The sequence below is a fragment of the Centroberyx gerrardi genome, chromosome 15, assembly GCF_048128805.1.
Source record: "Centroberyx gerrardi isolate f3 chromosome 15, fCenGer3.hap1.cur.20231027, whole genome shotgun sequence".
NCBI lineage: Eukaryota > Metazoa > Chordata > Actinopteri > Beryciformes > Berycidae > Centroberyx > Centroberyx gerrardi.
Genome location: NC_136011.1, coordinates 6,333,353 through 6,343,394, shown reverse-complemented (window position 1 = coordinate 6,343,394; position 10,042 = coordinate 6,333,353). Strand labels below are relative to the sequence as shown.

General features: G+C 42.3%; 3 protein-coding genes across 4 annotated transcripts in view; 2 read left to right on the top strand and 1 right to left on the bottom strand.

Annotated features, from left to right (window-relative positions):
* Positions 1-286: 286 nt before the first annotated feature.
* Positions 287-2,695, top strand: prop1 (PROP paired-like homeobox 1). The gene is made up of 3 exons (XM_071924823.1): positions 287-386; positions 1,354-1,583; positions 2,300-2,695. Exons 1-3 carry the CDS (start codon positions 287-289, stop codon positions 2,693-2,695), a joined length of 726 nt encoding a protein of 241 aa, XP_071780924.1.
* Positions 2,696-5,072: 2,377 nt separating this feature from the next.
* mcfd2 (multiple coagulation factor deficiency 2, ER cargo receptor complex subunit) lies at positions 5,073-7,489 on the bottom strand. The gene is made up of 4 exons (XM_071924813.2): positions 7,416-7,489; positions 6,498-6,680; positions 5,689-5,848; positions 5,073-5,250 (listed from the first exon to the last, which is right to left on the bottom strand). The coding sequence occupies exons 2-4, from the start codon at positions 6,677-6,679 to the stop codon at positions 5,116-5,118; spliced, it is 477 nt and encodes a 158-aa protein (XP_071780914.2). The 5' UTR covers position 6,680; positions 7,416-7,489; the 3' UTR covers positions 5,073-5,115.
* A 2,326-nt stretch (positions 7,490-9,815) lies between these two features.
* The window catches only part of ttc7a (tetratricopeptide repeat domain 7A), a 41,133-nt gene continuing 40,906 nt past the window's right edge, over positions 9,816-10,042 (top strand). The window contains exon 1 of one of the 2 annotated variants that reach the window (XM_071924800.2): positions 9,816-9,996. In XM_071924800.2, the coding sequence (XP_071780901.1) occupies positions 9,867-9,996 (130 nt within the window). In that variant the 5' untranslated portion in view covers positions 9,816-9,866. The remainder of the gene's footprint in view (positions 9,997-10,042) is intronic. The other variant, XM_078288692.1, reaches the window with a different exon arrangement.

The following is a 10,042-nucleotide window of genomic DNA, read 5'->3' as shown; positions in this document are numbered from 1 at the left end:
CAAAAATGTCTACTGAGTCTATTGTACTCAACACTAAAAAACCTACTCTTTAGTACAAGAAAAGGCCCAAAAGTTGGGGAGGGCCATTCCTCCTATCCTATATGGACCAGACTCCCCTGTAAATAAATACTGTGGTCATTGCCAAGACACACACACACACACACACACAGGTAAAGGTATACTGAATGGGTGGGACATGGGCATGGCATGTGATGTCATGGTGAGCTGTGTCTGTCTGGGGGATCAAGTCGTCCGGAGCGTCCCGGCGGTGAGCAGACCTGCAGTGATGGCCCAGGTAAAGGCAGGGGGGGGAGCAGCGAGGAGCCGCCAGGACCAGGACTGTGCAGAGATCTACTCTGACATGGCTACTGTCAGCTCCAGCGCAGGTGAGTCCACACAGTGTGTTTTATATGAAGGTGGTATGGACAGTAGCGTTAGACCGATATACTATATGGGACCAATGTTGTCCTTTTATTAAAAATCAGATATCAACCAGTGAGTGTCGTCCGATATGATGGAGGTTCCTCTCTGACATAAAAACAGTTTGTGAAACCTGCAATTAAACATTTTCTTTGCATATTTTATGTATTTATTGAAGTGTTCAGTAATCTTTTTTGTAAATTAATTCTTTAAATTAACTCTAAGGCAGTAATAGCAGAGTTTCTCCTTCTATTGAATAGGTACAGTGGGTCAGTCTGCTAACACTAAAATAATGTCATTAGTCTGGTTTCAGTGGAGAGTTTTAGTGTCCCATGATGGTCTAAATGCTGTTTCAGAGGCTTTTCCACCCTTATAAGAAAACACATTTTTGGGGAAACTGATTTTTTTTTCCTTTCAAGATATTATATATTGGCACAAAATATTCCCTGTCCTTTAATACTAATAATTAAGAGAAAAAACTAAACTGTGTGTAAATAAGAGCACAATTTTATTACAAATCATCAAGTCAGCTCCTTCAGTCTCTTCTCCAACCACCATAATGTGATTGGACAATGTCAGCTCACTCCACCAATTTTACTTATTAGTCACTTTGTTAGCTATTGTTGTAATAATCTCGGTCAAATCCTCCGGTCTCTGGTATCTTTTTCTCACGAGATTGTCTTTGGCAGCTAAAGCCCTTTGGCTCTCAGGTTGCCCGGTGGCAGTGGGAACCCTAAAGTCGGGGTAATCCCTCTTTTTCGAGACAGCCATCAGTGAAATGTGCTCTTACAAAATTTAGGCCACTTTTTGTATGATGCCAACCCGGGAAACACAAGCAGGTCTGAAGTCGAGAAACAGGAGCTGGAGAATTTACTCCCCGAAAAGTGAAGAATTTTCCATTCAAACCCCCTTTTCCCCTCATCCTGAGAACAGATATCGGAGAGTCGGTGAGGAAAGGGTCACTGTGTGAGGCCTCCGTGGCCGCGGGCCTGGCCCGGCGCAGCAGGGCCTACCCCTCCCCGGCCCGCAGGCGCCACCGCACCACCTTCAGCCACAAGCAGCTGGAGCAGCTGGAGGTGGCCTTCGGACAAAACCACTACCCAGACATCTACTACCGGGAGGAGCTGGCCCGCGTCACCAAGCTCAATGAGGCGCGCATACAGGTGGGACAGCCCCATACACCGGGCCTGGAAATGACATGTTCCTCACCTCTTTTACTCTTTCACTCATTGCTCTTCACAAAAGCATTACTTTTTTACTTTTTACGCAAGGAATGGAGGTGTGATATAGTTTAGCTACATCAACTTCAATCTGATGTTTAGATGGGCTGATAACAAAACTAACAACTTTTTTTGATTGATTGGTAATAGTCATATTATTACCAAAATTGAAAAAAGTATTATTTTACACCACTCATTACTGGGAAAACTAGTTACAGTAGCACAATAAAACCCAACACTGATGATAATGTGTGAGTGTGTGTGTGTGTGTGTGTGGTTCATACATTGCATTCATTGCCAAATGTGTGATGTACACTGGAAACACTAAACCTAGAATGATGGACTTTGCAGCATTATGTTATTTATAGAGTGATTGTTAGAATAGTATTTTCTTTATTCTAAATATTAGAGCCATGTTCTAATCTGAGAGCAAATGTCCTTACATTCCCTTTAATTAGTGGACTATGCCCTAAAGGGCTAAAGAAGAAATTGATGAGGCTGACTAAAACTACTCTATAAAGCCATGTGGTTGCTTTTCTTCCATAAGAACTGAGCTCTTCATTAAAGTTGTTTTTCCATGCTCAGTTTTTTGGGTTCAACACAGGCCTGCTGACATGTCCTGGTTTCTGATTCTTCTGAAACGTCATTTGCCTCAGCAGGTATGGTTCCAGAACAGAAGAGCCAAGCAGCGGAAGCAGGAGCGTGCGTCCCAGAAAGTGCTTGCAGTGGGTATGATGCCGGGCCACGGGCCGCTGCTGGGCGGAGTGTGCGTCCAGCCGCCCGGCATGGCCCGCCAGTACTACCCCCAGTCCCTGGCGCACATCCCCCGCCTCTCCCCCATGCTGCCCTCGGCGGGGTATTCCCACCACCCGGGCCCGGTCCCGGTCGGCCAGTGCCCCTGCCCCGCCGTCCAGCCGCCGCCGGCCTCCCAACGGCAGCACGACGACTGGTACGGCCCGCTGAGGAGCATCGGAGCGCCGCCCGCCGGCCTCGCCTCATCCATGTTCTCCTTGGCCTCCATGCCGGCTCTGGACCCTGCCTCTCACTGGAGCTAAGAAGAGACGAGGGGAAACATGCTTTATGTTTCACAATAACAAATGAAATAGAGCTCAGTTTTTAACCTCTATTTATCCAGGGAAAGTTGACTTCACATTCACACAGTTAGACACAAAGCAGCTTGTGGTTTCCCAACCAGTCTGGGCATTCAAACTAGTAACCTGTTTCTCTAACCTCTGCTGAAACAACTCATTACACACCCAGCCATCACCTGCATGTACTGAGATGTTTTTAGATGTCTTTGTATTAAGACATCTTAGGACATGTTTCAAAACATCTTAAGATATGGTTCAGATGTATTTATGGCTGGGTATGTAGCACCTATGATAAATGATCACACTCTCTATCTGTATTGCTTCCAATTCAAACATTCTTTCAATCACCTATGTTGCCATTCCCCCTGAACAACTCTAACCACTAATATACTGATTCACTGCACTGTAGGAAGGTCTGAAGTGTTAATGGACCTGGTTGTTCATTGCACTGCACACACACACACACACACACACACACACACACACACACACACACACACACACACACACACTTTTTATTTTCACTGCAATTTAGCCAAAATGTGGTTTGGAATCTGCTGCATGTGGTGTACTGTGTGCATCCCTCCATTAAACATTCATGGAGGGGAGATTTTTCCTGAATCAAATCTTAATCTATAACATTTAAACTGCATTTCAATACTGTACATAAAGCTCAAATTTTGCATTTCATAAATAAAGATTTACATTGTTTTTTTTGCAATGATTGGTCAATATTCTGAACATTAACAAAATCTGACAGGACTTCACACCTTGATTCATTTTTAAGAAAACACCAAGAGAACAGTCTGTAGATTACAGTATTTTTTAATACATCACATTCCAGAGACAACACAGTTGCATCTGTTCTGCTATTCACTTATTTAAATAGTTGCGTTCAAACAACCTGAATTAATCGAACAGTCAATACTGAATGACAAAAATATAGAATTCATCTGTAGGAAATCATACATTAGAAGAAAGTACAGATGGATTAAACAGACAAGTAGGCTTTGTCACACAAAGACCTGACATTGGCAGCTAATATTTGGAGCGAGCAAACCCCCGGCTGCATTTTGCTGTGTATCAAGTGCTTTACTGAAAACCCATGAAGCAAAGTCAGCCTTCGAAATCTGCAGCGGTAGCAGCGTCTACCAGTGTGCTGTGAGTCTAGTTTATCCAGTGATGAAGAATTAACAATGCACAATGTGGCGCTGCTTTACATTCACTCTATGAGGACAGGGTTATGTCAAGTATCTCTAGCTCTTAGGAGCTCAGGTGGGGCACAGGCTGAGGTGAAGAGGATGGGGATTGGCTCATACGGTCGATGACCTTTCATAACAATGACAGCGAAAATAACTTGTGCTGCATTCAATAGGAAAACGTCCAGGAAGAAGAAACGCATGGCGCTGACATGCCGCTCTAGCGTGCCGCATGAGGTCTCCGCTTACAACATTCAATATTGTGTCATTCTGAACGCAGCCTTGGTCATCCTTTGAAATAAAATCCTGCAAAAGCACCTGATCAATCCACCAAGCTTTGCTACTACTCTGTATACACACTACTTCATTGGTATATTACATTACATTTGAGTACGTAAAGGCCACTTTCAAACGTTATGAGGACCACCTGTTCGTCTTTATCGCCGTCCAAAAACAGCAAATGAAGGCAATGAATTCACATGAGGAGTCATTTGGTCCACAATGTTGGGTGTGACACAGGAAAGGTGTGTTAGCAAATGTAGATGACTGTGCATTGATTCAAGCCCAGGAACTTTTCTGTATAGATGCTACTGGGCTATCGGGGTGGATGAAGCGTAGCACCACAGAATAAGAGTAAGACACAAACACTGCAGCGCTCCTGTGCTTCAAAAAAATGACTTGATTTGAAAAAAGACGGGGTTGTGTTGTTCAAGGAACCTAGAAAGAAGGAAGGGGCAGGCATGTCACTCTGCAAAGTGTGAGCATACACTAAAAAGTCACAGTGATGTTCCATCTATTTACCTCTATTTTCCACTGCTTACCAAATTATTAGCATAAGAAGTTTTGCTGCTATTTTGTTAGCTTCTTGCACACTTCTTTCTAGGCCTAGGAGTTACCTCAATTCTTGACTTCAAAAGCAGCGGACCTATTTTTGTCTGCCAGCAACGAGGTTACACAGAGAAAAAAGAAAAATCAAGAATTGACATATGCTTAGAAAATACACAAAAAGCTACATGAATTGCTAACACATCTGATCGATCACCTGTGAAACAGAGAAAGCAAAGATTAAGCTTTTCAGTCCGGCTCCCTTGTGGCTCATGTGCCTGCGGTGACGTGTGCTCCCTCCCTCCCTCCCTCCCTCCTCTGCAGGTTCCTTGCTGTGGTGGCGGACACGGAGAAACCGTATCAGTGCTCCAGTGATTTGGCAAACTCGGCGTAGTCTATGTAACCGTCGTTGTTTTTGTCATCATCCCGCAGAACATCGTCGATGAGATTTATGAGGTCCTCCTCTCTCATTGGCTGGCTGTTCTCTCCTCCCTCCTGAAAACAAGACCACATATTAAAAATTAAAGTTGTTCAGTTGTAGTTTTCATATGATGGGAGGGGTAGAGGGGGGGATTGTTCCAAAATCTGTATTATTGGTTTGAAATTTTATGTAACAGTAAGAGTCAAGTAACCACTAAAAATATGTAGTTTCCAGGAAGTCAAAGTAATAGGATTTTATAAAAAAAAAAAAAGAGAAAATAGAAAAAAATTGTTGCCATTTATTGTTAAATAGGTGCACGATATGTAATGGAGAATTAGTTAACAAGGTGAACTTAATTTTCACTTCATTGTGACTAAGTTGGAAAACTTATGCTATCTGTGAACTGGCTATGTGCAATGAGACAGCAATGTTCACAGGTACTTGGAGGCAGAGAGACATGATGTGCACACCTAAGAAGACACATGTACACACACACACACACACACAGCTACCTCTTTGTGTACGTGTGTGATAGCGGTGGCCAGCTCCAGGCCGTCCAGCAGGTTGTTGCCATCGTAGTCGTGCATCTTGAAGTAGTGCAGCTGAAGCTCCTGGGGGGTCATGTCTTTCTCTGGTTTGTCTATCACTCCCTCCAGGTGCTCCATGATGTGGCTGCAGGACGACAGAGCGGTCACTTGATGTCAAACATTCACACACACAGCATTCATCTAAGTTAGCCTTTGGTCAATGGACACAACATCATGGGTTCCCATACATTTTCTGTTCTAAAATCTCATACTTTTACCAGATCTTTTTTTTGACTGGATTTAATATTTTGTTTGGAGTTAAAATACATTATGGTTTCCCAACACATTTTCCATATTTTAATTTTTTGACCTGTTTTGATATTTAAGTGTTCAATATAATGAATGCTGATAATAGTTGGGCAATATGACTGTCTCCTAGGCCATATGATTGCATCTGAACATTATTCTTTGCAATACTATCACAGCAGATGAAATGACAGTGGGTCTTCTACAATGACATGTGTTTTTTTCTATACATTTTCATGCTTTTCATGCAATAACCAAACTTTTCAAGACATAAGTAACATATCAAATTCACTTCCCACAGAGTTCCATACTTTCCAGACCTGTGTAGCAGCCCTATATCATGGCAGGGAAAGCAAAAAATAAGTCTCCTGATCCCACTGAGGCAGGTTGAGCTTGTTGACAGTGTTCAAAGTTCATCGTTTCATACAAATAAGGCCGGTATCGTGCATCAGCAGGGAGCACACTTTAAATGTATAGATCTCACTCACTCTTTATCCTGGACCATGTTTCTGTCCAGGCCGTGGCCGTGGCCTGATCTCTGAGCTGTATCCTCTTCGGCCGGCGGCTGTTCATGGTGCTCCGGATCCCCGTGGGAGTGAACACACAGCAGACAGCAGGACAGGAGGACCAGCAGACCCCCCCACTCCACAAGATGCCTACCACTTCTCATCCTGACAGATAGATAGATAGATAGATAGATAGATAGATGTATTTAAAGACTAGTGAATGAACTTGATGCTGCAATGTTTTTCAGTCGCTCCCCTCATAAGGCCATAGACACTTACAATGTACAATATATATTGTATATGTGGATATTTTCATATTTTTCTTCTATTTCACACTGCATATAGTTCACATTGTTGCTATGTTTTCATACCATAAACATTTTTACTATAAAAACATCACAGCAAAACTTTGAGTTCCTACGGGAATATTTTGTCACAGTGCAAGTAAAGGAGATGAAATTGCCATAAAGTGATGATATAGGCTAATGATTATGGAGGACCATATACACATGGTAAGTCCATATAGGAACATTGTAGTGATACCACAGAGATAACAAACACCATAAAGTATCATACGGTCACTATAAGATCATTACTGAGTACGGATGTTATCCCAGGATGTTATAAAGCGTTTTCGTGCTAACCAGACAGTAAGATGCGTATGATGACGTTGTGTGTAACTATCCTCTGTTGACATGACAATGGAAAACTAGAAAATAGTAGAAACATGCGTTAGCTGAACGGCTGGCTGTAATAAGAATTGCTAGCACGACGCTTAATTTCAACACTAGTTTCAAAAGACATGGCAGTGTATCCTACGGTAATGACTAGACCAATACATGCAGCGTGACATGCAATACAAGGCTAGCTAACTGCGTTAAAAAGAAAAGGTAAAGTCACCTGTTTTCGTCAACTGTTCGTTGTATGTATTAGTTGGCTGCAGTGTTACTCGTCCACTACCTTTTTGGATCCAGTGATTCGCCGTAGTCAGGTTTGTCTTGGACACGACAGCTAAACTTGATTGGACGGTTGTTTCCAGAGAGTATACCACGGAAACAAGATATTTAACTTCTAGCAACGTCCTTCTTAGCTTAAATCTCTAGAGTGCTACTTTGTGCTTGGTTCAATAGTTAAAGTTTTTTTGCGCGGAAGGCTTTTTTGCTTAAGCCAACAGCATAATGTCCAAGGCGTAACTTAATAAGCTACTGATCACGCTGTGAGACCTAGATATGTCTTGAAATCAGTTACAAACAGTTTTGCTAGGTAGATGCTCCTGTTTAGTGCAAGTGTAGTATGGTGGTGGTAGGATGGCTATGTCTCACGTCAGTAATGACTATTCACGAAGGCTCCTGCATAAATTAGCTGCTGTACGCATTAGCTAACGGCCTTGCTAGCTTACTATTCGTGAATATTCTCATTTTAGATGTTGTTTACGCTATTCCGGTCTAGCAGACAAGGGTTTCCATAGGCTGGACCATAACTATCTTGTTAAATAAAGGATCTTTGAGCTAAATCTGATTGGATAGCGTTACTACGTCAGCGGGGGGCGCCGACCAGCCCCGTTAGCTGTCAAATGTTCTCCACACTGCACAGAAACACATTATGTTATGGAAGTCTGCTGAATTGGAGAAGAATTGTTTTCTGACAGGCAAATGTCAAGTTTCCAGAGAGAGAATGACGCCGCTAAATCTCTTTTCAAACGGCTTGAGGTTTTCTTTTATCTCTCACTAAAGTAGCTGATATTAGACTCCCAGTAAAGACCCCAGTAGACCCCTGTCTCCCTGTGTGATTGACCCCTGTACTGTGGTTTAGGAGCTTTTCCACCAAATGACAGGGAAGGATGTTAGGTGTCATTCACAAATGTTGTTGTATTTCTATAAATGTAGAATGTTCTTTATTAACTTTTCTCCAGATTAAGGCGCTGCAGTGTGCGCACTGGTACGTCAGATTTGTTTGCCGTCAGACTGCATCCTTTAGTTTGTGATAGATAAATTGTAAATGTTACAGTGTGATGGCTGACAGATGTATTACTTTATAACTGAGCCAAGTGCTTATGGCAGCGTCAGGCCGCTAATGCTGCTGAACCAGATTGCCCAGATCAGGAAGCAAGCCAAGAGATCTCTGCCAAATTGATTTTCCATTGAACTCATTAATGAAATGAACACCACTAAAACAGGGAAATGACAACTTTTCTGCATGCATCCTGTCCCTGTTGCTGTGGGGGATGCACACTTGGCTGCACCGTTTTCACTACAGTTTCATTCTCTGCATTTGAGGTTTTCTTAATCCCCACTTGATCCAGTTAAAGTGTTAAAGGGAAAGATTAAGGGCATGGGTCTTTAGGAGAAGACACCCTTCCCTTTAGTTCAAACACCTACAGATCCATTAAAGCCCTCTCACAATGCCACGCCAATTTCAAGCAGAAATGTTCGCTGTACCTATGTAGAACCAGTTGTTATAAATAGTCCAAAGCAAATATGCATAATCATTTACAGAATCCTGCACGATAAAACGAAATGACAAAAATTAAGAGAGTTCACAATGTTAAAGTTTAGAGTTTACCATGTAAATATTGTAGAAATCTAGGCTATAGAGTACTACTAGGCTGCTACTGTAAATTATATTACATTGGCTATGCATTCCCTAATAAAAAATACAATACAATACAATTCCTATAATAACCCTTTGGTCTTTCCTATCTCCTCTGGTGTTACTATAATATTCCTATAGGGATTTATTTGCATATAAATCATACTCATAAATCCATTTCATCTGCACTTATGTATCAGTTTAATCTACATACAGAAACCTCAGTGTTCCCTTTACACTAATTTCGATTCCATGCAACTTTCCAGACGTAATTGTGTGTGTGGTTCTAGGATGCAGCCTAGATGCATTTTCAATCACTGTAAAACACTGAAACCTATTCCCACACTGGAAAAAATACAGTATATGTGAAAAAAAGAATATAAAGAAAACATGGCCAAAAAAAGTATTTGCACATCCACAATATTGTATGCCTATCGAGAAATATATATTTCCAATGAATGTCATCTAGCCTACAATTTTTTTGGGCCAATTTTGATGTGTATAATATTCTGATGTGTATATGAAATATACTTAATTGCAATATATTCTATTTAGTTATTTACAGTATATATTTACTATTCTCTTTGTGTTTAAAGATGCTTTTGATGCAGCCTCTCATACTTAATTATCTTGGTTGTTGCATGTAGAAGGCTGCCCTCCCTCCCCCCCCTTCCTCCAAGATTACACATTTATTTCTCTTGGTAGTCTGCAGTTACTCCCATCGTGTCCGGGGAGTACAGTCACCACCGGGACAGAGCGCCGATGGCATCCCGGGTCTCCTTCACCCAGTACCGGCTGGAAGCGGAGATCGAGCGCTACCGGGCCGAGTGTCAGTGGGACAAGATGCCGGCGATGATCGACCAGCTGCTGGCCGCGCGGATCCACGAAGACGGTGAGTGCGGTGGCACAGTGGTGGTGGTGGTGGTGGTCAGCACCTG

What these genes read in the sequence shown, in the direction of transcription:
- prop1 (XM_071924823.1), top strand. Translation starts at nt 287, where the DNA reads ATGGCCCAGGTAAAGGCAGGGGGGGGAGCAGCGAGGAGCCGCCAGGAC. An exon ending in TACTGTCAGCTCCAGCGCAG is followed by an intron (nt 387 to 1,353) that starts GTGAGTCCACAC and finishes TCCTGAGAACAG; the next exon opens with ATATCGGAGAGTCGGTGAGG. An exon ending in TCAATGAGGCGCGCATACAG is followed by an intron (nt 1,584 to 2,299) that starts GTGGGACAGCCC and finishes TTGCCTCAGCAG; the next exon opens with GTATGGTTCCAGAACAGAAG.
- mcfd2 (XM_071924813.2), bottom strand. Translation starts at nt 6,679, where the DNA reads ATGAGAAGTGGTAGGCATCTTGTGGAGTGGGGGGGTCTGCTGGTCCTC. An exon ending in AACATGGTCCAGGATAAAGA is followed by an intron (nt 5,849 to 6,497) that starts GTGAGTGAGATC and finishes GTCGTCCTGCAG; the next exon opens with CCACATCATGGAGCACCTGG. An exon ending in TCACACACGTACACAAAGAG is followed by an intron (nt 5,251 to 5,688) that starts GTAGCTGTGTGT and finishes TCTTGTTTTCAG; the next exon opens with GAGGGAGGAGAGAACAGCCA.